The 25,629-nt window shown below is 42.2% G+C and overlaps 1 protein-coding gene across 3 annotated transcripts in view; it reads right to left on the bottom strand.

The window, feature by feature from the left end:
* The window catches only part of LOC125454338 (desmin-like), a 121,587-nt gene that overhangs the window by 52,417 nt on the left and 43,541 nt on the right, over positions 1–25,629 (bottom strand). For 2 of the 3 annotated variants that reach the window (XM_048535000.2, XM_048535001.2), the window contains one exon: positions 230–388. The exons of the other annotated variant lie outside the window; for it this stretch is intronic. In XM_048535000.2, coding sequence (XP_048390957.2) covers positions 230–388 — 159 coding nt within the window. The remainder of the gene's footprint in view (positions 1–229; positions 389–25,629) is intronic. 3 annotated transcript variants of the gene reach the window in all.

Genomic DNA, 25,629 nt, shown 5'->3' with positions numbered 1-25,629 from the left:
GTGAGGGTGGTGGGCTATCAAAGGGCCTGTAAAGCTGTAACAGTTTGGGCAGAGAGGAGTATGAATTTTATTTAACCACTCCTGCCAGGGAGCTGTAAAATTCTGCCCATACGTCTAATTGCAGGAGGCTAATTATATTTGATTCATTCATAAATGACAGCCATTAACTGGTGTGTAGTCATACAACTTTCTAAAATGTAATGAGTATGACACTATTTTCCAAACCTACCTTCTGCTTATATTTCTCCATATCCTCTTTATTCTTTTTAGCGAGCTGTTCATATTCACAATGAATTTCTTTCAGAACCTGTTCTAGTTCGCATTTATTTGTATCTCCTTGCTCAAGGTTCTGTATGTGCTCTACTTTCTTCTGCCAGTAAATGCGCTCCTGTAAGTCAAAACGTCTGTAAAATCAAGGACCATAAAAGGCCACTTGGTTCATCATAGCTCATTCCATTTAGTTATTTTGTGTGAAACAGTTTGAGACTTTTGAAATGCAATAAGACATTATGTAATTTTAAGCTTAATCCACCCAGTCTAACAATCAGTTGCATTTTGAATGTACCTAATGCTTTGACTTGTTTTAAGCACATCATGTTTCGAATTCAAAATTTCTAATATTTGTTTTAAATTTACTTTCCGTTAATTTAAGTTAACGTCACTGCTGTAACTGGTCTGACCTACCTTGACATCATGTTCTGGATTCACCATATTTCCTTCATTTTAATATTTCATGGTGTAAATTTAGTGAAATGCTGTCTATCTCTATTGGAAAATTGTAATTTCACTGCCTATGACTTTTCATTGTACTTTTGTGGCAAAGAACTTCACAATTATTCTTCCATAGATACAATTTCATCCTTATAAAACTTTGCTTCTCTAGATTTAACTCTATCCAAAATTTTATGTAGATTATTTGGGTTTCCTCCAGGTGCTCCGGTTTCATCCCACAGTCCAAAGATGTACAGGCTAGGTGATTCAGCCATGCTAAATTTCCCGCAGTGTTCAGGGGTTTGTGGGTTATAGGGGGATGGGTCTGGGTGGGATACTTCAAGGGGCGGTGTGGGCTTGTTGGGCTGAAGGGCCTGTTTCCACACTGTAGGGAATCTAATCTAATCTAATTTCATTTAGGGAAACATGGAGCAAAGCCAAGTTAATTGAAAAGGAGATAAAGGATCAAATAACTGTTATAGTACAGAAGGAGGCTAATCATACGACAATATGAATTAGCAGCAGGCTTTCCATTCAGAGCAAGGAGTCGGCTGCACCATTCAATAAGATTATGGCTGATTTTTTTTTGTTTCAAATTTCATATTTTCATTTATCCCGATAACATTTGACTTCTTTGCCTAACAAAATCCATCTCTCTGACTTAAATATATTCAACAACCCTGCTTCCACTCCCTTTTGAGGTAGAGTTCCAAAGTTGCACAACCTGTGAGAGAAAATACAAACACAAATTACCGGAGAAACTTAGCACGTCTGTTGGTTCTCGGGAAGGGTTAATGGACTCAAAACCTTAGCCCTGCTTTTCTCCTCACAGATGCTGCCAGACTGGCTGAGCTTCTCCAGCAATTTCTGTTTGTATTTAGCATTTGCAGTTTTGTTGTTACTTTACTTCTGAGAGCAAATCTTTTTCTCACCTCTCTCCTAAAAAGGATTACTCTAAATTTTCAGAGACCCTTAGCTCTGGATTCACCTAATCACTTCCAAATCCATCTGGATTTCTGGCAATTCAGTGGAAATATTACTAGCTAGCAATCCAGAGGCCCAGGTTAATGCTCTGAAACACAGGTTCAAATCACACCACAGCAATTAATGGAATTTGAATTCAATTAATAGATCTGGAATTAACAGCTAAGCTCAGAAATGCTGATCACAAAACATTGTAGATTGTCGTAAAAACCCACCTGGTCACCTGTCTGACCTACATTTGATTCCAGACCCACGGCAACTTGGTTCACTCTTTAATGCCCATTGAAATAGACTTTTATTTAATTCATTTGTACGATGTGGGTATCTCTGGCTGGCCAACATTTATCACCTGTCCCTAGTTGCCCTTAAGAAGGTGCAGAGCTGCTGCCTTGAACTGCTGCACTCCCAAGTCCTGTAAGTTGGCCCGCAATGTTGTTGGGGAGGGAATTCCACGAATTTGACCCAGTGACACTAAAGGAACAATAACATATTTCCAAACCTGGATGGTGAGTGGCTTGGAGGAGAACTTGCAGGTATTGGTGTTTCGAGGTGTCTGCTGCCCTTATCCTTGTAGATGGATGTGGCTGTTAGTTTGGAAGCTAATCATTTGAATCAAACTTCTACAGAAATGTACTACAGTGAATCTCCATCTTCTCAAGGTAAATTGACAATGGAGAATAGTTGCAAAGTTCTGTAGAGTACTTGTGGATTGGGAGTCAGGAATGTTAGAACTTGGTGTTTGTAAAGTGCTGGCGGCGGGGGGGGGGGGGGGAAGCATTGCGTGGTCCATTTAAATGATTACATGCCTTTTCTATGCTTGGAGATTTTAAAACAATATCTGTGAGCAGCAGCTTGAAAGTTTGCAAGTACACAGAGAACACCTGAATTGAAACATTTAAACAAATTTTTGAATTTAGCGTATCAATTTGAACCAGGCATTTAGATATCAAAAGTCAATTAAATTTAAATCTGATAGGTTTTGACATCATAGGACAATACTGTTGTAAGAAATTTACATGTCATCAAGGGTATAAAAGGGGCAGTTGGGCAAAGTCAGGAGAACTAACTGCCACCAGTCAGAGATAACAGTCCTCAGCTCTCAACAGAGAATCGCTGGCTCTCACAGGCTTCTCTAAGTCTTAGAGGAAGCATCACTGAAAGAACAAAGGCACCCATTTCACAATTAGTGAATATTCCTGACAAATGAATCAATGGAGAAGGCACAGAGCATTCCGGAAGACACGTAACCTGGCTGTAATTTCAAGAGACTCAATTCTTCTTTTAATTTTCTTTTGTATAATTGGCCTTGTATTTATTGGAACAGCATACTGTTAGAATCTTGTTTTATTTGGGAATAGTTAGTAGTTAGAGATTCATTTGGTTTGTTAATAGTCTAGTGAATTTGTTCACTGTTAGAGTTGGATAAATAAATTGTTACTTGCTGATTGTAAAGTGAGCATCAGGGGTTTATTTCATTTAACCACTAGAAGTTACTGAAAGGTAGATTACACCACTTATATCAAGTCTGAAAGAATTAACCAGGACAACTTTGATAGATGGATGAGAGCAGTAAAGATATAAATGACATACAAGGCTCTTAGAGGCATTATTCTGCTGGAGGAGTTTAAAAACTCACTTCCAGAAGTGATAAGAACTCATTTTGAGGTGCAGCAAGTTTAAACAGTGAGAAGAGCTGCTGAGATGGAGCATGAATACGCATTAGAGCTTAAGTTGAAATCTAGCTTCCGTCAGCAATTTCATTCTGTGAGGGATAGAAATTGGGACAGAGGAAGATCCTTCAAAGGAAAACAAAACTTAGATCACAATGGAAACAGTTTAGCACATGTGATAAAAGAAACCCAAGAGGGTGAAACACGGTGAAAGACCTCAGATGCTTTCACTGCAATAAGGTGGAACTTACAAAGTTACAATGCTGGTGGTTTAAGAAAGGATCTGGGAAAGAGGGTCCAATAAAAGAGGTTAAACCAGTGGGATAAGTTAACGTAGTGAAGGAAATCCCAAGTGAAGTCGCGGAGCTGCAGGACAGCGCACAGCCTAGACACCGGTTGGATAGTAAGACAGTCCCCGATCTCTTCAAAGACTTCACCTCTGTCAGCAAGATTTACTTAGGAAGCTCAAGGGGAGAAGGTAAAGAAGAATAAATGGAGAGTGAATCAGTGTTCCCCACGTGTAAGATACGGCTAGAAAATCCAATCAAAACTGGATAAGTGGCAGTGGGAGTAATGGAAAAATTAGCTTTTCCAGGAATACAGCTTGTTCTTGGAAACGATATAGCAGGGTCATAGGTGGGAGTGATGTCCATTGTAATGGAAGACAAAAGAAATCCTGGGTACTGAGGAGTTAAAAGAAAAATACACTGGAATTTACTTGGAATATTGTGTCTAGTTCTGGTCGTCCTATTATAGGAAAGATGTGGAGGCTTTGGAGAGGGTGCAAAGGAGGTTTACCAGGATGCTGCCTGGACTGGAGGGCTTGTTTTACGAGGAGAGGTTGACTGAGCTCGGGCTTTTCTCTCTGGAGAGAAGGAGGAAGAGAGGTGACCTGATCGAGGTGTACAAGGTAATGATAAGCATATGGACGTACATGGAATAGTGTAGGTTAGATGGGCTTGAGATCGGTATGACAGGTCGGCACAACATCGAGGGCCGAAGGGCCTGTACTGTGCTGTTGTGTTCTATGTATGTTCTATGAGAGGCATGGATAGAGTCGAGAGCCAGAGACTTTTTCCCAGGGCAGGATTGACTACCAAGAGGGGTCATAGTTCTAAGGTGTTAGGAGGAAGGTATAGAGGAGACGTCAAAGGGAGGTTCTTCACCCAGAGAATTGTGAGCACATGAAATGCTTTGCCAGTGGAAGTCGTGGAAGCGGAGTCATTAGTGACATTTAAGCAACTGCTGGACATGCACATGGACAGCGGTGAATTGACGGGAATGTAGTTTAGGTTATTTTATTTTTGGATTAGGATTATTCCACGGCACAACATCGTGGGCCGAAGAGCCTGTGCTGTACTGTACTTTTCTATGATTCTGCACAGATTATCGGAAGATCAACACCATGACCAAATCTGATGCATACCCAATTCCAAGACTGAAAGGCTGTGTGGTAAAAGTAGGACAAGTCACTCACATCACAAAGTTGGACTTACTTTGTGGTACTGGCAAGTACCTTTGTCTGAGAGAGCAAAAGAAGATTCTGCTTTTGTAACCCCAAATGGCCTACATCAATTTAAAGTAATGCCCTTTGGAAACTTTTCGAAGGCTTATGAACAGAGTTGTTGCAGGATTAACCAATTGTGCTACTTACACAGATGACTCAGGGAACTTTAGCCATTTGAGGAAAGATCACATGGAGCATTTCGCAGAGCTCCTTGTGAGACTACAGAAGGCAAAGTTGGTCATAAACTTGTAGAAACAGAATTGCTGAAGCCAGAAGTGACATTGAAGTGGCACAACATCGGACATGGACAGATGACACCAAGGAGCATGAAGATGAAGGCCATCGAAGAATTTCCAAGACCATCCTTGAAGAAGGAAGTCCTACAATTTTTAGGATTGAGTGGATTCTACAGGAAATTTGTTCCAAACGTTAGTTGCGTGATGGCACTGCTGATGGATTTGGTTATAAAAAACACAAAATTTCAGTGGACAGAACAATGCCAAAGAGGCATTTGAGAATTTATAAGCAGTGTTAACCACTGCCAGTTTTAGCCAAGCCAAATTTTTTGAAACACTTTGAAGTCACCATCGTCACAAGTGATGTAAGAGTTGATGCTGTATTGTTACAGGAGGATGACCGGGAAACTGAAATGCCAATTGGTTATTTTTCAAAATAACTCAATATTCACTAGAAAAAGTATTCAACCATAACTGTTATTCAGCTTGGTAACTGTCTTCCAACATTTTAATATTTACGTTGCAAACGATGCATCAGAGACTATTGTGTATGCCGATCACAGTCCTTCACCATTTCTGGGAAGATGTAAAGACAAGAACACTAGATTATTTCATTGGAGTCTCAAGTTACAAGCACTTAATTTACAGATAGTACATGTTGCGGGTTATGAAAATATTATTGTGGGTGCTTTATCATGGGTTTGAAAGAAAAATGTCGATGTAAGATAGAAATGGTAGTTTTCAATGTTTTATATAGAATTAGTATGAAATGTAGCTCTAGATTAATGAGCTATGGATCTAGTGATATAACGGAGTTAAGATCTAAAGGAAAAAAAATGAAGCCTTCTTTTCATACTGATGGTGCATGTTTTCTTAAGGGGGTGGTGTGGCGAAGTTGGGTGGAGTACTTATGGATTGGGAGGCAGGAAGTTAGAAAGTTAGAATGTGGTGTTTGTAAAATTCTAGGGAGGAAAACATTGTGCAGTCCCTTTTAAAAGGGGAGGGAAATTTGCTAAGGCTATTCTAGTGGGTTTAAACTAATTCAGCAGGGGGATGGGAACCAAAATTGTAGTTCGAGTATAGAAAAGGTTGAGAGTAGGGTGGTCTGAAATAAAGTTTCAGGGACACAAGATGGCACCGGCAAGCAAGACGTTGGTTTGAAGTGTGTCTACTTCAATGCCAGGTGCGTCCGGAATAAGGTGAGTGAACTTGCAGCATGGGTTGGTACCTGGGACTTCAATGTTGTGGCCATTTCGGAGACATGGATAGAGCAGGGACAGGAATGGTTGTTGCAGGTTCCGGGATTTAGATGTTTCAGTAAGAACAGAGAAGATGGTAAAAGGTGGGGGGGGAGGTGTGGCATTGTTGGTCAAGGACAGTATTACAGTTGCAGAAAGGATGTTTGGGGACTCGTCAACTGAGGTAGTATGGGTTGAGGTTAGAAACAGGAAAGGAGAGGCCACCCTGTTGGGAGTTTTCTATAGGCTTCCGAATAGTTCCAGAGATGTAGAGGAAAGGATAGCAAAGATGATTCTCGATAGGAGTGAGAGAGACAGGGTATTGTCATTGGGGACTTCAACTTTCCAAATACTGACTGGGAACACTACAGTTCGAGTACTATAGATGGGTCAGTTTTTGTCCAGTGTGTGCAGGAGGGCTTCCTGACACAGTATGTAGATAGGCCAACAAGGGGCGAAGCCACATTAGCCTTGGTGCTGGGTAATGAGCCCGGCCAGGTGTTAGATTTGGAAGTAGGTGAGCACTTTGGTGATACTGATCACAATTCTGTTATGTTTACTTTTAGTGATGGAAAGGGATAGGTGTATAACACTGGGCAAGAGTTACAGCTGGGGGAAAGGCAATTACGATGAGATTAGGCAAGATTTAGGGAGCATAGGATGGGGAAGGAAACTGCAGGGGATGGGCACATTACAAATGTGGAGCTTATTCAAGGAAAAGCTCCTGTGTGTCCTAGATAAGTATGTACCTGTCAGGCAGGGAAGAAGCTGTAGAGCGCGGGAGCCGTGGTTTACGAAGGAGGTGGAATCTCTGGTCAAGAGGAAGAAGAAGGCTTATGTTAGGATGAGATGTGAAGGTTCAGTTAGGGCGCTTGAGCGCTACAAGGTAGCCAGGAAAGACCTAAAGAGAGAGCTCAGAAGAGCCGGGAGGAGACATGAGAAGTTGTTGGCGGAGAGGATCAGGGTAAACCCTAAGGCTTTCCATGGATATTTAAGGAATAAGGGAATGACGAAAGTAAGATTAGGGCCAATCAAGGATAGTAGTGGGAAGTTGTGTGTGGAGTCAGAGGAGATAGGGGAAGCACTAAATGAATATTTTTCAACAGTATTCACTCTAGAAAACAACAATGTTGTCGAGGAGAATACTGAGATACAGGCTACTAGACTAGGTGGGATTGAGGTTCACAAGGAAGAGGTATTAGAAATCCTTCAGAAGGTGAAGATAGATAAGTCCCCTGGGCCGGATGGGATTTATCCTCGGATCCTCTGGGAAGCCAGGGAGGAGATTGCCGAGCCTTTGGCATTGATCTTTAACTCGTCATTGTCTACAGGAATAGTGCCAGACGACTGGAGGATAGCAAATGTGGTTCCCCTGTTCAAGAAGGGGAGTAGAGACAACCCTGGTAACTACAGACCAGTGAGCCTTACCTCAGTTGTTGGTAAAGTGTTGGAAAAGGTTATAAGGGCTAGGATTTATAATCATCTAGAAAAGAATAAATTGATTAGGGATAGTCAGCACAGTTTTGTGAAGGGAAGATCATGCCTCACAAACCTGATTGAGTTCTTTGAGAAGGTGACCAAACAGGTAGATGACAGTAAACTGGATGATGTGGTGTATATGGATTTCAGCGAGGCGTTCGATAAGGTGCCCCACAGTAGGGTATTGTACAAAATGCGGAGGAATGGAATTGTGGGAGATATAGCAGTTTGGATCTGAAATTGGCTTGCTGAAAGAAGACAGAGGGTGGTAGTTGATGGGAAATGTACATCCTTGAGACCAGTTACTAGTGGTGTACTGCAAGGGTCGGTGTTGGGTCCACTGCTGTTTGTCATTTTTATAAATGACCTGGATGAGGGCGTAGAAGGATGGGTTAGTAAATTTGCAGATGACACTAAGATCGGTGGAGTTGTGGATAGTGACGAAGGATGTGTACAAAACTCTGGTGCGGCCATACTTGGAGCATTGCGTACAGTTCTGGTCACTGCATTATAAGAAGGATGTGGAAGCTTTGGAAAGGGTGCAGAGGAGATTTACTAGGATGTTGCCTGGTATGGAGGGAAGGTCTTACGAGGAAAGGCTGAGGGACTTGAGGCTATTTTCATTAGAGAGAAGAAGGTTGAGAGGTGACTTAATTGAGACATATAAAATAATCAGAAGGTTGGATAGGGTGGATAGGGAGAGCCTTTTTCCTAGGATGGTGACGGCGAGCACAAGGGGGCATAGCTTTAAATTTGAGGGGTGAAAAATATAGGACAGATGTCAGAGGTGGTTTCTTTACTCAGGGTAGTAAGTGAATGGAACGCTTTGCCTGCAACGGTAGTAGATTCGCCAACTTTAGGTATATTTAAGTCGTCACTGGATAAGCATATGGACGTACATGGAATAGCGTAGGTTAGATGAGCTTCAGATTGGTATGACAGGTCGGCACAACATCGAGGGCCGAAGGGCCTGTACTGTGCTGTAATGTTCTGTGTTCTATGATGACCTTTTTGTATGCTTAAGAGTTATAAAAAAAAGTCTGTCAGCAGCAGTTTGAAAGTTTGCAAGTACACAGACAGCACCCAAATTGAAACAATCATATTAAAAGGCCATATCATTTACAGGCCAAGTAGCAGTTTTTACAAAGACAGCAAATTTTGAATCTAGCCAATCAATTTGAACCAGGCACTTAGACACCAAAAAACAATTAAATTTAAATCTGATGGATTTGACAACATTAGACCAATCCTATTATAAGAAGTTCATATATCATCAAGGGTGTAAAAGAAGGGGCAGTTGCGCAAAGACAAGAGAGCTAACTCCCACCTTCCAGAGTTAACAACTCTTAGCTCTCAACAGAGAACTGCTGGCTCTCACAGACCCCTCTAAGTTTTAGAGGAAGCGCCATCGAATGAACAAAGGTACCCAAGGCACAATTAGTGAATATTGCTGACAAAGAATTGACAGAGAAGACCTTCCTGGCGGAAGAATTGACAGAGAAGGCATAGAGCATTCCAGAAGACACACAACCTGGCTGTAATTTCGAGAGACTCAATTCTACTTTTTAAAACTTTATTTTATATAAGTGGGACTTGTATATATTAGAACAGTATGCTACTAGAATCTTGATTTATGAGTAGTTAGAAGGGGTTTATTTGGTTTGTTAATAGTTTACTTAATTTATTCACTGTTAGATAAGTAACTTATTACTTGTTGATTGTAAAGTGAGTGTTGGGGTTTATTTCATTTAACTACAAGAGGTTGCTGAAAGGCAGATTACAGCATTTTTCACAGTCGTTATAGATCACAGTGCAAAGTGCTCCTCTTTGGGTGTCTTGATTCAGTTTTCAGAAGGGGGGGGCAACCTCTGCTTTATAATAGAATAAATGGTGGCCCAGCTAGTGACATCAATATCCTGTGAAAGCATGAAATAAAACTGTTTTTCTCTATAGATGCTGCCTGATTTATTGAATATACCCTCTCAATTTTTTCTTCTCCAAGGCAAACAGTTCCAACTATTTTCATCAAACCGTGTTACAGTTCAACCTTTTCATAATTATAAGATATACTAAGGGTCAGTAGACTCTTGTCTAAGTTCACAGCATTAGGGATTAGGGAACAATTAGCAAAAGGATTCCTCCCCTGATTAGAAAACAAGATACACAGCAATTAAAGGCAGATGGAATTAAAGAGTGATTACAGCACTACATTTGCAATTTGGGCCACTCAACCAACTATCTTCAAATTCAATCCACTTATACCATCAGTGAACCATTTTACCATTGCCTGATGACATTCTCCACTCTTGTAAGAGACTAAATCTGCCTCCACCACCAAAGCAAGCATATATATCAGATCATACCCACTCACTCTGTAAAAAGGAGAGCTCCTCTTCTCTACAAGGAACAATGCGAGCTTCATGAACTTCAAAATGCAGAGTGCAAGCTCCACCGCTTGGTAGCACTTTCCGTACTTGTGATTCTCCAGGGCATGGCAACTGTCATTAGATTTCCACAGTCTTTTTATTCATTGGTAGGATTTGGGCTGGGCCAACATTTATTGCCTGTCCCTAGGTGCCGTTGACAGTGTGTTGCTCAGCTACCCTCTTCAACCGTTGCAGACCATGTGCTGTAGGTAGACCCACAATGTGGAAGGCACGAACAATCTCCCAAAAAATTCAAGAGAGTCAGGGGGCAGGGCTGAATATGGTGGCCATCACCAAGGAAAAAGTGCTAGTAAAACTGACTGGCCTGAAAGTGGACAAGTCACCTGGGCCAGATGGACTACACCCCAGAGTTCTAAAGGAGCCAGCTGAAGAGAAAGTGGAAGCATTAGTGGTGATCTTTCAGGAATCTCTAGAGTCAGGGAGGGTCCCAGAGGACTGGAAAACCATTAACGTGTCAGCCCTGTTTGAAAAGGGAGTAAGGCAAAAGACAGAAAATTACAGGCCGATTAGCCTAACCTCGGTCATCGGTAAGATTTTGGGGTCCATTGTAAAGGATGAGATTTCTGAATACTTGGAAGTGTATGGTAACGTAGGGCAAAGTCAGCATGGTTTCATCAAGGGGAGATTATGCCTGACAAATCTGCTAGAATTCTTTGAGGAAGTAACGAGCAGGGGCAGACCAAGGAAAGCCAACAGATGTTATCTAGCTGGACTTCCAGAAGGCTTTTGCCAAGGTGCTGCACAAGAGACTGCTGAGTAAGGTAAGGGCCCATGGTGTTAGAGGGAACATGCTAGCAGAGATAGAAGATTGGATGTCTGGCGGAAAACAGAGTGGGGGTAAAAGGATCTTTCTCAGCATGGCTTCTGGTGACAAGTGGTGTTCGACAAGGGTCAGTGTTGGGACAACTTTTCACTTTATACATTAAAGATCTTAATAAAGGAACTATGGGCATTCTGGATGAGTTTGCAGATGATACAAAGATAGGTGGAGGGGCAGGTAGTATTGAGGACACATTAGGAGAGTGGGCAAAGAAGTAGCAGACGGAGTACAATGTGGTAAAGTGTGAGGTCATGCACTTTGGTAAGAAGAAGAACAGCATGGACTATTTTCTAAATGGGAAGAAAATTCAGAAGTCTAAAGTGCAAAGAGACTCTGGCGTTCTAGTCCAGGATTCTCTCAAGGTAAACTTGCTGGTTGAGTCAGTAGTCAGGAAGGCAAATACAATGCTGGCATTTATTTTGAGAGGACTTGAATACAGAAGCATGAATGTACTACTGAGGCTTTATAAGGCTCTGGTCAGACCACATTTGGAGAATTGTGTGCAGTTTTGGGCTCCACGTCTCCGGAAGGACATACTGGCCCTGGAGCGGGTTCAGAATAGATTCATGAGAATGGTCCCAGGAATGGAAAGCTTAACATATGAGGAATGTTTCAGGACTTCTGGGACTATACTCATTGGCATTTAAAAGGATGAGGGGATCTAACTGAAACTTACAGAATACTGAATGGCTTGGACAGAGTGGACATTGGGAAGATGCTTCCAATAATAGGACAGACTAGAACCTGAGGGCACAGCCTGAGAGTAAAGGGAAGACCTTTTAGAATGGAGGTAAGTAGAAACTTCTTCAGCCAGACAGTGGTGCATCTATGGCTTTCACAGCCACAGAAGGCTGTGGAGGCCAGGTCATTGAGTATTTTAAGACTGAAATAGATAGGTTCTGAATTATGAATGGGATCAAGGGTTATGGGGAGAAAGTGGGAGAATGGGGTTCAGGAACTTATCAGCCATGATTGAATGGCAGAGCAGACTCAATGGGCCGAATGGCCTAATTTCCGCTCCTATGTCTTCGATGTAACAATGCCATTAGGAGCAAAATTCCAGGATTTTGACCCAGTGGCATTGAAGGAACAGCAACAGATTTCCAAAAACACTAGGAACTGCAGATGTTGGAGAATCTAAGAAAACAAGTTGGATGAACACAAAAGGCCAAGCAGCATCAGAGGAGCAGGAAAGCTAACGTTTCGGGCCTAGACCCTTGTTCAAAACATCAGCCTTCCTGCTCCTCAATATATTTCTAAGTCAGGATAGTGAGTGGCTTGTAAGGGATCTTGCACGGGGTGGTGTTCACTTGTATCTGCTACCCTTGTCTGCCTGTCGTGGATTTGGAAGGCGCTGTCTAAGGATTCCTGGTGAATTTCTGCAGTGCATATTGTAGGAAGAACACACCGCTGCTACTAAGGATCAGTGATGCAAGCAGTGGATTGTGATATGGTGCTGATCAAGCAGTCTGCTTTGTCCTGGATGGTATCAAGCTTGTTGAGTGTTGTTAGAGCCGCAACCATCCAGGCAAGTGGGGAGTATTCCACTACACTCCTGACTTGTGATTTGTACGGGATTCAAATGTCTGGCAGACAGAGGTCAGGAGGTGAGGTACTCTCCACAGTATTCCGAGCCTCTGATCTGCTCTTGGAGCCAACATATTTATATGGTAAGTCAAATTGAGTTTCTCGTCAAAGGTAACCCCTAGGATGTTAATACTGGGGTTATCAGTGATGATAACACTATTGAATGTCAAGGAGTGGTGGTCAGATTGTCTCTTACTGCAGATGGTCATTGCCTGGCATTTGTGACATGTATGTTACATGGCTTAGGATGCATACTGAACAGCACTGAGGTGGTCTGTCATGTTTATACTTGTGTAACTCCCTATTATCAATTTAATAATATTAAACTCACTAATGAATACTTTCTCGGTGCTGAAGTCACAAGGCTTTTTTTTTAACCCTCTTCCTAGTACTACTCAATCTGGCCTTTGGTTGCTTTGCTGCACACATTCGCGTTCACTTTCTTGTCTGCAGGTACATGATCAGGCTTTCGATCTTTAGCCTCACCAGCTACTTTGCCCTGAATTACTTAAGGTCTGGACATATTACCCAGGGTTCAGCTACTCAGACTGCTCAAGATGGGGAGTAGTGTTCCACAGAAATCAGAGGTGACACCACTGCTGTTTCCCTTTTATATAAACTCATTCACTTGGAAATTGAAAGCACAAGAGCAAAATTTGTCTCCTACAAATTTGGGGGTACATTAAAACCACACTTTTTCTGCATAGAGAAAATGACAACTGGAAAACCAGCAGCCATCACTAAAGAGTACAGACTAGCTGTCATTCCAGCCATCTATGACATATTCAGTCAAAAACAAAGCAATGCATTTCTACAGGTGCTGTCACTTGACTCCTCCACAACCTGAGAGAAGAGGGTTGACATGGGTGACAGTGCCTGAAGATAAAGTGTTCTGGAGAGAAGGCGTAAAGTAATAATAGCACTTTTTATGTCGTGAAATGCAAATGTTTTCAGGCCATTTCAAATGGGTAGAACCATGTTTTTCCTCTGTTTACCTCCAATTGCTATCAAGACTGTGGATCAATTAAAATCATTAAATCACTAAAAGGGACCTCAGTATTTTGGCATTCAGTACAAGTTAGTTCAAACTAACAAGAACATGGCTTTGTTGGATTATGTAAATGTAAAGTGAAACAAAGGACTGTTGCAGTGCTCTGAAAACTATTTTCATCAGTGACCCTGTTTTAACTCTACTAATATCTCAACGGCAATTAGAGATGGGGGACAAAGGTTGGTTTTGCCACATGCTCATATCTCACGAACAAATATATCTATCACTTTTGAAAATTAACATAATGCCAACAAAAACGTCAATAACGTAGCACTGTAACATTAGATATGCTTTTACTAAAGTTCATGTATTATAAAGATACAATAACACTTCATTCTGATAAGAAAATCTGATTTTCTAAGCTACCTTGTAAAAATGGTACTTTCTGTACTCATGTAGATTTTGGCTAAACACTCCATAAATTCAGTGAAGCCATTTATCCCACACCAGCAACTCACAATGTAGCAGTACTATATGCCTCAGTTTCACTCCTGTCCTGTCACAAACCCCTTTAGCCAACCAACCTTCCCCCACTCACTTATGCCCTTCCCTGGGCTGACCTGAGCTAAGTAACATTTTCGCAACACAACTGCTAAGCAATGATCATGTCAAACAAGAAAGATACTAATTTTCCCTGGAGCGTCAGAAGCTGAGAGGTGACCTTCCAGACATTAATAAAATCATGAGGGGCATGGATAGGATGAACAGCCAAAGCCTTTTCCACAGGGTGGAGAGTTCAAAACTAGAGGGCATTTGTTTAAGGTGAGAGGGGAAATAGTTCAACGAATCTAAGGGACAACCTTTTCATATAAAATGTGGTGCGTGCACGGGGCAAACTGCCAGAAAAAGTGGTGGAGGCTAGTTACATTTACAACATTTAAAAGGCATCTGGATGGGTATATGAACAGGAAAGGTTTAGAGGGATTTGGGCCAAATGCTAGCAAATGGGACTAGATTAATTTAGGATAGCTAGTCTGTATGGACAAGTTGGAATGAAGCGTCTGTTTCCCACAATTAACATCCTTGGAGTTACAAAAATACAAATTGCTGGAAAAGCTCACCAAATCTGGCAGCATCTGCAGGGAGAACTTAGAGTTAACGTTTTGGGTCAAGTGCCCTCGCTCAGAAGCACGCGATCCAAAGCATTAACTCAGATTTCTTTCTACAGATATTACTAGACCTGTTGAGTTTTTCCAGCAATTTCTACTTCTGTTTCTGATAATGTAGCATTTGCAGTTCTTTCGGATTTTATCCTGGAGTTACCACTGACTAGAAACTGCACTGGACAAGCCATTTAAATTTTGTGGCTATAGGAGCAGGTCAGAAGCTAGGAATCTTGCAGTGAGTAACTCACCTCTTGAATCCCAAAAAGCTTGTCCACGATCTACAAAATACAAGTCAGGAGTGTGATGGAATACTCCCCACTTGCCTGAATGAGTGCAGCTCCAACGACACTCAAGAAGCTCGGCACCAGGACAAAGCAGCCCGCTTGATTGGCACCACCTCCACAAATGTTCAGTCACTCCACCACTGACGCTGAGGAGCAATGTGTGCTATCTACAAGATGCACTGCAGAAATTCACCAAGGCTCCTTAGACAGAACCTGCCAATGTTAAAGCCGGAGTTAGTTTCCTTTGGGTATTTTCTTGCCTCTTAATGTGCAGGCAGGTGGGTGTTCTGTCCTATGTAAACCCACAACTACAACCATCCGGAAAGACTACAGATACCCCACACCACTACTTGGAAGTTCCCCGCCAAGCCACTCCACCATCCAGATTTCGGAATACAAAACACTTTTCTTTCAGGGTCTGAAAGTCAAAATCTGAGAACTCCCTCCATAATGCCATCATGAGTCTTCCTTGAGCAAATGGGCTGCAATGGCTTAAGAAGGCAGTTTACCACCACTTTCTCTAGGGTATACAGGATGGGCAATAAATGTTGGCAATCCAGTGATACTCACTTCTCATGAATGTATTTTTAAAAGCAGTCAACAACAGCAATGCTGGAGAGAACTTGGGACATACACAAACAGATTCCAGAGAGAGAACAACCGGCCCATCACATAGCTTAGATACCCATGGAAAGGATGATAGGACTTGTGAGGATAATGTGAGGCTATGGCATGATGTTTTGAAGAAAAACTGGGGACCAAAAGAAGAATTGATTCCTATACAGCAAGAAAAACAATGTTTCTGTTTCAGATTCACTGAAATAACTTGGCTAGAGATATGGCTAATTCTGGACTACATGTTATTCTGTACTGGTCAGTTACTACACTCCAGTAGACTAACATAACATTCAAAGTTTTCATTTACTGCAATTCAGTGAGGAAATTTATTCAGTTGCTGTGCATTCTGCAAAAGCACAAGACAAATCTACATAAACAACCTGCAAACCAGTGATCAAATGACTCACCTCTGAAATGGGACACTGTCCCAGCACACCAGCTATAATACATAACACCTCTTATTCTTAACTTTCAAACATTTCCTTTATCAAACAAACCCCAGTATTTATATACAACATATATAGAACACAGAAAAGTAGAGCACAGTACAGGCCCTTCAGCCCACGATGTTGTGCCGTGGAATAATCCTAATCCAAAAATAAAATAACCTAACCTACATTCCCCTCAATTCACTGCTGTCCATGTGCATGTCCAGCAGTCGCTTAAATGTCACTAATGACTCCGCTTCCACAACTACCACTGGTAAACTATTCCATGCGCTCACAACTCTCTGGGTGAAGAACCTCCCTCTGACATCTCCTCTATACCTTCCTCCTAACACCTCAAAACTATGGCCCCTCATGACAGTCAATCCTGCCCTGGGGAAAAGTCTCTGGCTATTGACTCTATCCATGCCTCTCATTACCTTATACACCTCGATCAGGTCACCTCTCTTCCTCCATCTCTCCAGAGAGAAAAGTCCGAGCTCAGTCAACCTCTCCTAGTAAGACAAGCCCTCCAGTCCAGGCAGCATCCTGGTAAACCTCCTTTGCACCCTCTCCAAAGCCTCCGCATCTTTCCTATAATAGGGAGACCAGAACTGGACACAATATTCCATGTGTGGTCTCACCAGGGTTTTGTAGAGCTGCAGCATAACCTCACGGCTCTTAAACTCGATCCCCCTGTTAATGAAACCCAAAACACCATATGCTTTCTTAACAACCTTATCCACTTGGGTGGCAACTTTGAGGGAGCTATGCACTTGAATACCAAGATCCCGCTGTTCCTCCACACTGCCAAGAATCCTGCCTTTAATCCTATATTCAGCATTTAAGTTCGACCTTCCAAAATGCATCACTTCGCATTTATCCAGGTTGAACTCCATCTGTCATTTCTCAGCCCAGCTCTGCATTCTGTCAATGTCTCGCTGAAGCTTGCAACAGCCCTCGATACTATCAACGGCACCTCCAACCTTTGTGTCATCAGCAAACATACTAACTCACCCCTCAACCTCCTCATCCAAGTCATTCATAAAAACTACAAAGTGCAGAGGCCCAAGAACAGAGCCCTGCGGGACACCACTCAGCACTGACCTCCAGGCAAAATACTTACCATCTACAACCACTCTCTGCCTCCTGTCAGCCAACCAATTCTGAATCCAGACAGCCAAATCACCCTGTATCCCATACCTCCTGACTTTATGAATGAGCCTGCCGTGGGGAACCTTATTCAAAAGCCTTGCTGAAGTCCATGTACATCACATCCACTGCTCGACCCTCGTCAACCTGTCTCGTGACTTCCTCAAAGGACTCAATAAGATTTGTAAGGCATGACCTGCCCCTCACAAAGCCATGCTGACTCCCTTTAATCACGCTATGCTTTTCCAAATTGTCATAAATCCTATCCCTCAGAATTCTTTCCAAAACCTTGCTCACCACAGACGTAAGACTGACTGGTCTGTAATTTCCAGAGATTTCCCTATTCCCTTTCTTGAAAAAAGGAACAACATTTGCCTCCCCCCAATCTTCCGGTATGACTCCCGTGGAGAGTGAGGAAGCAAAGATCTTTGCCAGCGGCTTAGCAACCTCCTTTCTCGCTCCCCAGAGCAACCTAGGATAAATCTGGTCTGGCCGTGGGGACTTATCAATCTTAATGTTTGCCAAAATTTCCAGCACATCAACTTCCTCAATCTCGATCTGTTCAAGCCTGTTTTCCTGCTCCTCAAAGTTCGCATTCACAACAAGGTCCCCTTCCTTTGTGAAAACTGAAGCAAAAAGCTCATTGAGGGCTTCCCCGATTTGCTCAGACTCCACGCACAAGTTCCCTACGCTATCCCTGATCGGCCCTACCTTCTCCCTGATCATTCTCTTATTCCTCATGTATGAGTAACATGCCTTCGGGTTCTCCCTAATCCTTCCTGGCAAGCATTTATCGTGCCCCCTCCTGGCCCTCCTCAGTCCACTTTTGAGCTCCTTCCAAGCAAGCCTGGAATCCTCTAAAGCTGTGCTAGACCTTTGCTTCCTCCACCTTACGTATGCTGCCTTTTTCTTTTTGACAAGAAGCACCTCTGTACCCGTCATCCAAGGGTCCTTAATCTTACCCCTTCTTACTTGTCTCAGAGGAACAAATTTATACATCACTCGCAACAACTGCTCCTTCAACAGCCTCCACATGTCTGCTGTGCCCTTTCTGTGGAATAATTGCCCCCAACCTGTACTTCCCAACTCCTGTCTGATAGCGTCATAGTTTCCTTTACCCCAGTTAAATATCTTCCCCTGGTAACTGCTCCTTTCCCTTTCCATGACTATGGTAAATGTGAGGCTGTTGTGGTCACTGTCGCCAAAGTGTTCTCCCACCACGAGATCTGACACCTGTCCTGGCTCATTGCCGAGCATGAAATACATGTCGAAGCAGAAAAACTTTTTCCATGGGTGTGATATACAGTTCCATTAGATACAATAAACAGGAGGCACTATTTAATAAGAAAGTCTATTTGGTGGGCATCTGTTTCGTGCTGGGTGTTTTCTTACTTCTGGTGCATGATTCACCTTAGGGACATTGAGAACTTCAGATAAATGGTTGTCCTTGGGGCACGTAAAGACAGTTTCTTCCACAGGGACAGTATCCTCATGACAGTGTGCTGCTCTGGGGATGGTGTGCTGCCTTCAGGGTGGTGTGCTCCTTCTGAAGGTCCTGTGATGATGGGTCAGAAGTCACATTATACCAGGTTATAGTTTGAGAGATTTATTTGAAATCACAAGCTTTTGAAGTGTTGCTCCTTCATCAGGTGGAGTGAAGAAAATCATACAGGCACAAAATTTATCGGCAGAGAGATCAAAAGATTGCACAAATGGTGTGAGCGGAGTGGTGACAGTCTGAATAATAAGTCTCTGTTGGTGATCAAAAGTGTAAGATGGTGTGAATAAGTGTCAACAGCTGAATAGCAAGTGAAGGGATGACCTATAATCTGATTAATTCAGGCAGAGAGATAATTTAAAAAAATTAAAACTAAGGCCGTGCTGAGAAAAAACCAAATGGCTGGAATACCATGATAAGTATTACAGTCACATGCTGAGGGTCAAACCAAAGTAACAAGTGATCCAAAACTGTACAAACAAATTAAAATAGAGAGATCATAGCATGTTATCAAGGTGATGGTGTCAAAATAGGACAGTAGGGAAGATGTTACAGACACAAAACAGTGTAGTGGGGTTACATGTAGCACGACATGATCCCAAGATCACAGTTGAGGCCATCTTCAAGGATACGGATTTAGCTGTCAGTTTCTGCTCGGTGATTCTGCATTGCTGTGTATCTCGAAAACCGCCATGGAGGACTCTGCTGCCTGGGCCATCCGGATTTCCTCAAATTTAAGTTTGAGTTTTCTTATTTCTTTCTTTCTGGAAGGAATCTGTTGACCGTCCCCCCCTCTTTCTTTCTTACCCGGTCCTCTGCTGCTGGTCCAATTTCAAATGCGCAGTGAGTGAAAAGCAAAGTTTTCTTTTCTTCTCTCGTATTCTCACCATCAATTATTCGTATTGGGAAATTATTAGGCTCCAGTAGAATAAAAGAACATGCAAAGTCATCATTTATGTCAAATATGGAGATTTATTCAGTTGCAGGGCACTCTGTAGAAGCACAAGACAAGTCTACACAAACCTGCACACCTGGCTGATCACTCATCAGTGGCTATGTGAATCACCTCTTAAAAGGAAGCTGTCCCAGCATAACATGCACCAACTGTAATACAAAATACAAATCTTCACTACACATAAGATGGTTTCTGGCTCCACAGGCTTTACTGTATCCTGTGCCTTCAGCATTTACTGATATCATGCGAATTTTTAAAAGAATTACCGAGAAAATCTATGTATTTGAATTCAATTTATCTATTTTGAGGCAGAGCCTAACTAAAACAAAAAGAAATACAGAACAGACAGACTGCGAAAGGAAACTGACTATCAGTTTCTAAGGTTAAGAAGCAAACTAAGATGTGGAAACCATGTCTTCAGATAAAAACAGTTCCTTTTCAAAAGATATAAAATTACACGGATCAGTCCAAGCTGCATAGTAGCAGTTCGTGAGACCAATAATCAAAGCAGGCAAAAATAAGAAGAATGGTCTCCTTCTGCAAAGTAATAACTCTGTGACTGATGAAGCGCAGCACGTGAGGAGTATCTGACTGGTATCTGCCATTTAATGCCCAAGTTACAGTTTAGACTCAACCACAACTTACCTCTCAAGTGTTTAACCAATGTTAATTTTTAATGTTGGAGTGTACGCTGCATATATATAGTGTTCACCCTGTTTACTCTCAGCAATAAAATGCCTTCTGTTTTAAACAGTGGAATCTTCTGGCTTTATTCTTTTCGTTAATAATTTGAGTTTCTCTCCTGAGATCATATTATAAAATAATAGTCATAGAGATGTACAGTACAGAAAATAGCCCTATAGCCCATCGCGTCAGTGCCATTCACAAACAATCATCTAACTATTCCAATCCCATGTCCTGGCATTTGGCCCATTGCGTTGTATGCGTTGGCATCACACGCACATTTAAATACTTCTTAATGTAATGATGGTTTTTGCCTCTACCATACTTACAGGCGATTTCTAAATTGCCACCATCCTGAGTGACATTTCTTCACATCCCCTCAAAGCCTTCTGCTTATCTTTAAAATATGCCTCATGGTCACTGATTCCTTAATCAAGGGGAAAAGTTTCTTCTTGTCTACCCTATCTATATCCCTTATAATTTTATACATCTCAGTCATGTTTCTTCTCAGTTAACTAAAAATTAATATGGGTTAAATATTTAAGAGACAAACTGTGGTTGAGTCTAAATTGCACATTAAGTGGTAGATACCACTCAGAACTTCTTACGTACTGTGCCTCATCAGTCACAGAATTATTACGTTACAGAAGGAGACCATTCTTCTTATTTTTTCCTGTTTCTGATTAATGGTCTCATGAAATTCTATTTGCCACTGATTTTCCCATCTGACCAGCCTGTTCATATCCTCCTGTAATCTAAGGCTATCTTCCTCACTGTATACCATTCCATCAATGTTTGAATCACTACAAATGGAATCAAAGCAAAAAGCAGAGTTCCTTTGAATATATTAAGAGAAAGTGGTAGTGAAAAATTTGGGGCCATGAAAGCCAGATACAAGTAATGGCACATGGATAATATGAAAATTTTGCATCTATTTTCACAATGGAAGAAAAGGAAAAACAGCAAGTGTACAGGGAAACTAAAATATATATTACGGGGAGCAACTAAATAAAACAAAATGATTTGCAAGCACTGCCCCATTTTTGAAAGATCCTATTTTTGATAGCAGGTGACAGTAAGCAGGGGATCATTCAGATAAACCTAAACTTAACAGGCCCATTTTTTTTAGATTAGATTCCCTACAGTGTGGAAACAGGCCCTTTGGCCCAACAACTCCACACCACCCTTTGAAGCATCCCACCCAGACCCATGCCCCTATAACCCACACACCTCTAAACACTACAGGCAATTTAGCATGGCCAATCCACCTAGCCCGCACATCTTTGAACTGTGGGAGGAAACCCACACAGACATGGGGAAAATGTGCAAACTCTGTACGGACAGTTGCCTGAGGCTGGGATCAAAACCGGGTCCCTGGCGTTGTGAGGCTGCAATGTAACCACTGAGCCACCGTGCTGCCCCATTTCCACTCAGTGCTAAGTTCAAGCAGATGCCATTTCACGTCGTCAAGGGTCTTCCCTTGCAGTGTACAGGTCATGACTAGTTAGAATGGATGTCAATACACAAAGTGCGCAGAATACGTCCAGACTCACCTAAGTGGTGCAAGGGTAATACCAAAGGCAGTGAGTGTGATGCCAACCCGGGGGTTTTGAAGGCTACCTAATGGAGGACCAGTGGCGGTGAGTATGACTTAAACCTGGGGATTTTGAACATTTTGGAGTTCACATTTTTAAAAAAATTAAATTACGTCACAGAGAAGCTGATTAGCTGGTAAGGGACCTACATTAGTGACTAGCCATGAATAGTAGTGGATTCAGTAAGAAGTAAAATAATTTAGGAACAACCCAAGAATAACAGTTTTTAACCAAATTATAAATGGCCAAACAGGTTCTTGCATAGTGTGGGAGCTGGTGAATCCCAGTGCAAGCCACAGTAGCCACAACTGCAGTCAGTGTCTGCAGCTTGAAGGACTTGGGCTCAGAGTTGATGCTACAGCAGCAATAGCCTGGGTTTTGGAGGTAATATATGAAGGACAGCAGAAATTCATCCAAAGCAAGAAGGAACATGCTAGGGAGGACAGGGCAACCAGTCGCTTTAAAGAAAGCAGGGGGCAGAGGTGAGTGTAGTGGCCAGCTGAAAGGTCTCAAAGTGGATAAATTACTTGGACCAGATGGACTACATCCCCTAGAGTCAGGGAGGGTGCCAAAGGACTAGAAAATAACTAATGTAACATCCCTGTTTAAGAAGGGAAGGAAGTGGAAGACAGGAAATTTTAGGCTGGTTAGCCTAACCTTGGTGGTTTGTAAGATTTTAGAACCCATTATTATAGAAGAGATTATGGAGCACTTGGAAGTGTCTGGTGAAATAGGGCTGAGTCAGCATGGCAAGGAGGGTGGGGGTCATGGCTGACAAATCTGTTACAACACTTTGAGGTACGAAACAAATTAGATGAAGGAGAGCTGGTGGACGCAATCAATTTGGATTTCCAAAGGGCCTCAAAGTGCTGCACAGGAAGCTGCTAAATAAGGTAAGGGCCTACGACGTAAGGGGCATTAATAATGCAGGTGAAAGAACTGAGGGCATTGTTGTTAAGTTTACAGATGACACAAAAATAGACATACAGTATTGAGGAAACAGGCAGACTGTAGAATGACCTGGACAGGCTAGGAGAGTGGGCAATGAAGCAGCAGATGGAATACAATTTGAGAAAGTATGTGGTTAGGCACTTTGGTAGGAAGAATAGAGGTGTAGACAATATCCTAAATGGGTAAAGGCTTTGGAAATCTGAAGCACAGAGGGACTTAAAAGTCCTAGTTCAGGATCCTCTTAAGGTTAACATGCAGGCTCACTTGGCAGTAAGGAAAGCAAATGCAAACGCAGCATTTATTTCTACATGGCTAGAATACAAGAGCAAGGACGTACTACAGAGGCTGCAAAAGGCTCTGGTCAGACTGCATTTGTATCATGGTAAGCAGTTCTGATCCCGTATCTAAGGGGCTTGTCATATGGGGAATGGTTGAGGACACTGGGTCTTTATTGATGGAATTTAGAAGGATGAGGGAGGATCTCATAGAAACTACAGAATACTGAGAGGCCTGGATAGAATGTATGTGGAGAATATGTTTCCGCTAATAAGGTAGACTAGGATCCAAGGGCAATCACTTCAGTCGAATTTGAATTCAGAACATAAAGACCATATCTTTTTGTTTTTCTGTATTTTTGCTTGTGGACTGAACAACAAAAGGATTGTTTTAAAAGCTAAGGATGGTTGAAGGATTTTTGTAAAAATCAAGTTATCTTACACTAAATGCTGTTTACACAGCTGTTGTTCCAGCAGTGCAGGAGATCTGGTTGCAGACAAGCTGAAGACAAAGACTGTACATGAACTGAGCTTCAACTGGCAATAGTTGCTGACAGTCTGTGATATGGTGTCCAGTTATTGATAACAAATGTCTTTTGCCTCCCAACAAATATATTTCCTGGGTAGCTGAACAAATTATGGATGTTAGATCCATTGGATACGTGAGAGGGAAGGAGCTATCCACTATCCCTTTTCACTGCTGAAAGAAAACACCTCTAGCCTGAAGAAAGTCACTTAATATTTTCCTCATCAGTAGAATTACAGAAGGTTCCATTGATTGAAATATAGTGAATATAAATCTTTTGATCAAAAACAAAGACTGAAATCAGGAAACTATATGCAGTTAACGTTATCAAAGTGTTATAAATTAGCCTTTTGAAAAGTTCAAGGCAATTAAGTACTGTATTCATCCAGGTGCTTCATGAATGCTGCTACTATGTCTGCTTCCACCACCTCCTCTGGCAGTGTATTCCAAGCACTCACCATCCTTTATGTGAAAAACATGCCTCACACTTTTCTGTTAAACTCCCTACCTCACATATCTTGAACCTGTGCCCCCTAGTAATTGATCCCCACCCCTGGGAAAAAGCCTCATACTTTCCACTCCATCCATAATCTTATCAACTTCTATCAGGGGACCCTTCAGCCTCCTGTGTTCTAAAGAAAACAAACGCAGTCTATCCAACCTTTCTTCATAACTAAAATCACCCACACCAGGAGGACGTGATAGCCTAGTGGTATTATCGCTGGACTGTTAATCCAGAGATCCAGATAATGTTCTGGGGACACGGGTTCAAATCCCACCATGGCAGATGGTGGAATTTGAATTCAATAAATATCTGGAATTAACATCCAATGATAACTGTGAATCCATTGTTGATTGTCAGAAGAACCCTCCTGGTTCACTAATGTCCTTTAGGGAGGGAAACCACCATCCTTACTTGGTCTGATCTAGACATGATACCAAACCCACAGCAATGTGGCTGATTCTTAACTGCCCTCTGGGCAATTAGGAATGGGCAATAAATGCTGCCCTAGCTGGTAAAGCCCTCATGCTGTGAATGAATAAAGGGAAAAAAAAGTCCTGGTAAACCTTTTCGTACCGTCTCCAAAGTATCCACATCCTTCTGGTCAGGCAGCATCAGAGGGGCAGGAAAGCTGACGTTTGGGGCTGGACTCTTCTTCTGGGTCCAGGCCCGAAATATCAGTTTTCTTGCTCTTCTGATGCTGCCTGGCCTGCTGTGTTCATCCAGCTCTACACCTCGTTATCTCAGGCTCCAGCATCGGCGGTTCCTACTATCGTATCCCTCTGGTAGTGTGGTAACCAGAACCGTACGCAGTATTCCAAGTTGGCCTAACTAAAGTTCCATAAAACTGCAGCATAACTTGTCTACCGTTATACTCAATGACCCTTCCAATGAAGGCAAGCACACCACAGGCCTTTTTCACTACCTTATCTACCTGCACTGCCACTTCAGTAATGTGCGGACCTGCACACCCAGATACCTCTGCATATCATTAATCCTAAGGATTCTGCCATTCACTGTATAATTTCTACCTTACTAGACTCTCTAAAATGCATCACCTCATATTTGTCTGGATTAAAGTGTATCTGCCATTTTTCTGCCCATGCCTCCAACTCACGTATGTCTCGATGTATCCCCTGACAATCTTCCCCACTATCCGCAAATCAATCAACATTTGTACCATCTGCAAACTTAGTATTTAGGCCAGCCACATTTTTCCCCAAATCATTTATGTACGCCACAAACAGTACAGGTACCAGCACTGATCCTGTGGAACACAACTAGTCACAATCCTCCATTCCAAAAAACATCCTTCCACCACTGCCCTC

The sequence above is a fragment of the Stegostoma tigrinum genome, chromosome 7, assembly GCF_030684315.1.
Source record: "Stegostoma tigrinum isolate sSteTig4 chromosome 7, sSteTig4.hap1, whole genome shotgun sequence".
Classification (NCBI taxonomy): Eukaryota; Metazoa; Chordata; class Chondrichthyes; order Orectolobiformes; family Stegostomatidae; genus Stegostoma; species Stegostoma tigrinum.
The sequence above is the reverse complement of the archived record's forward strand: the minus strand, read 5'-3'. Positions and strand labels throughout refer to the sequence as shown.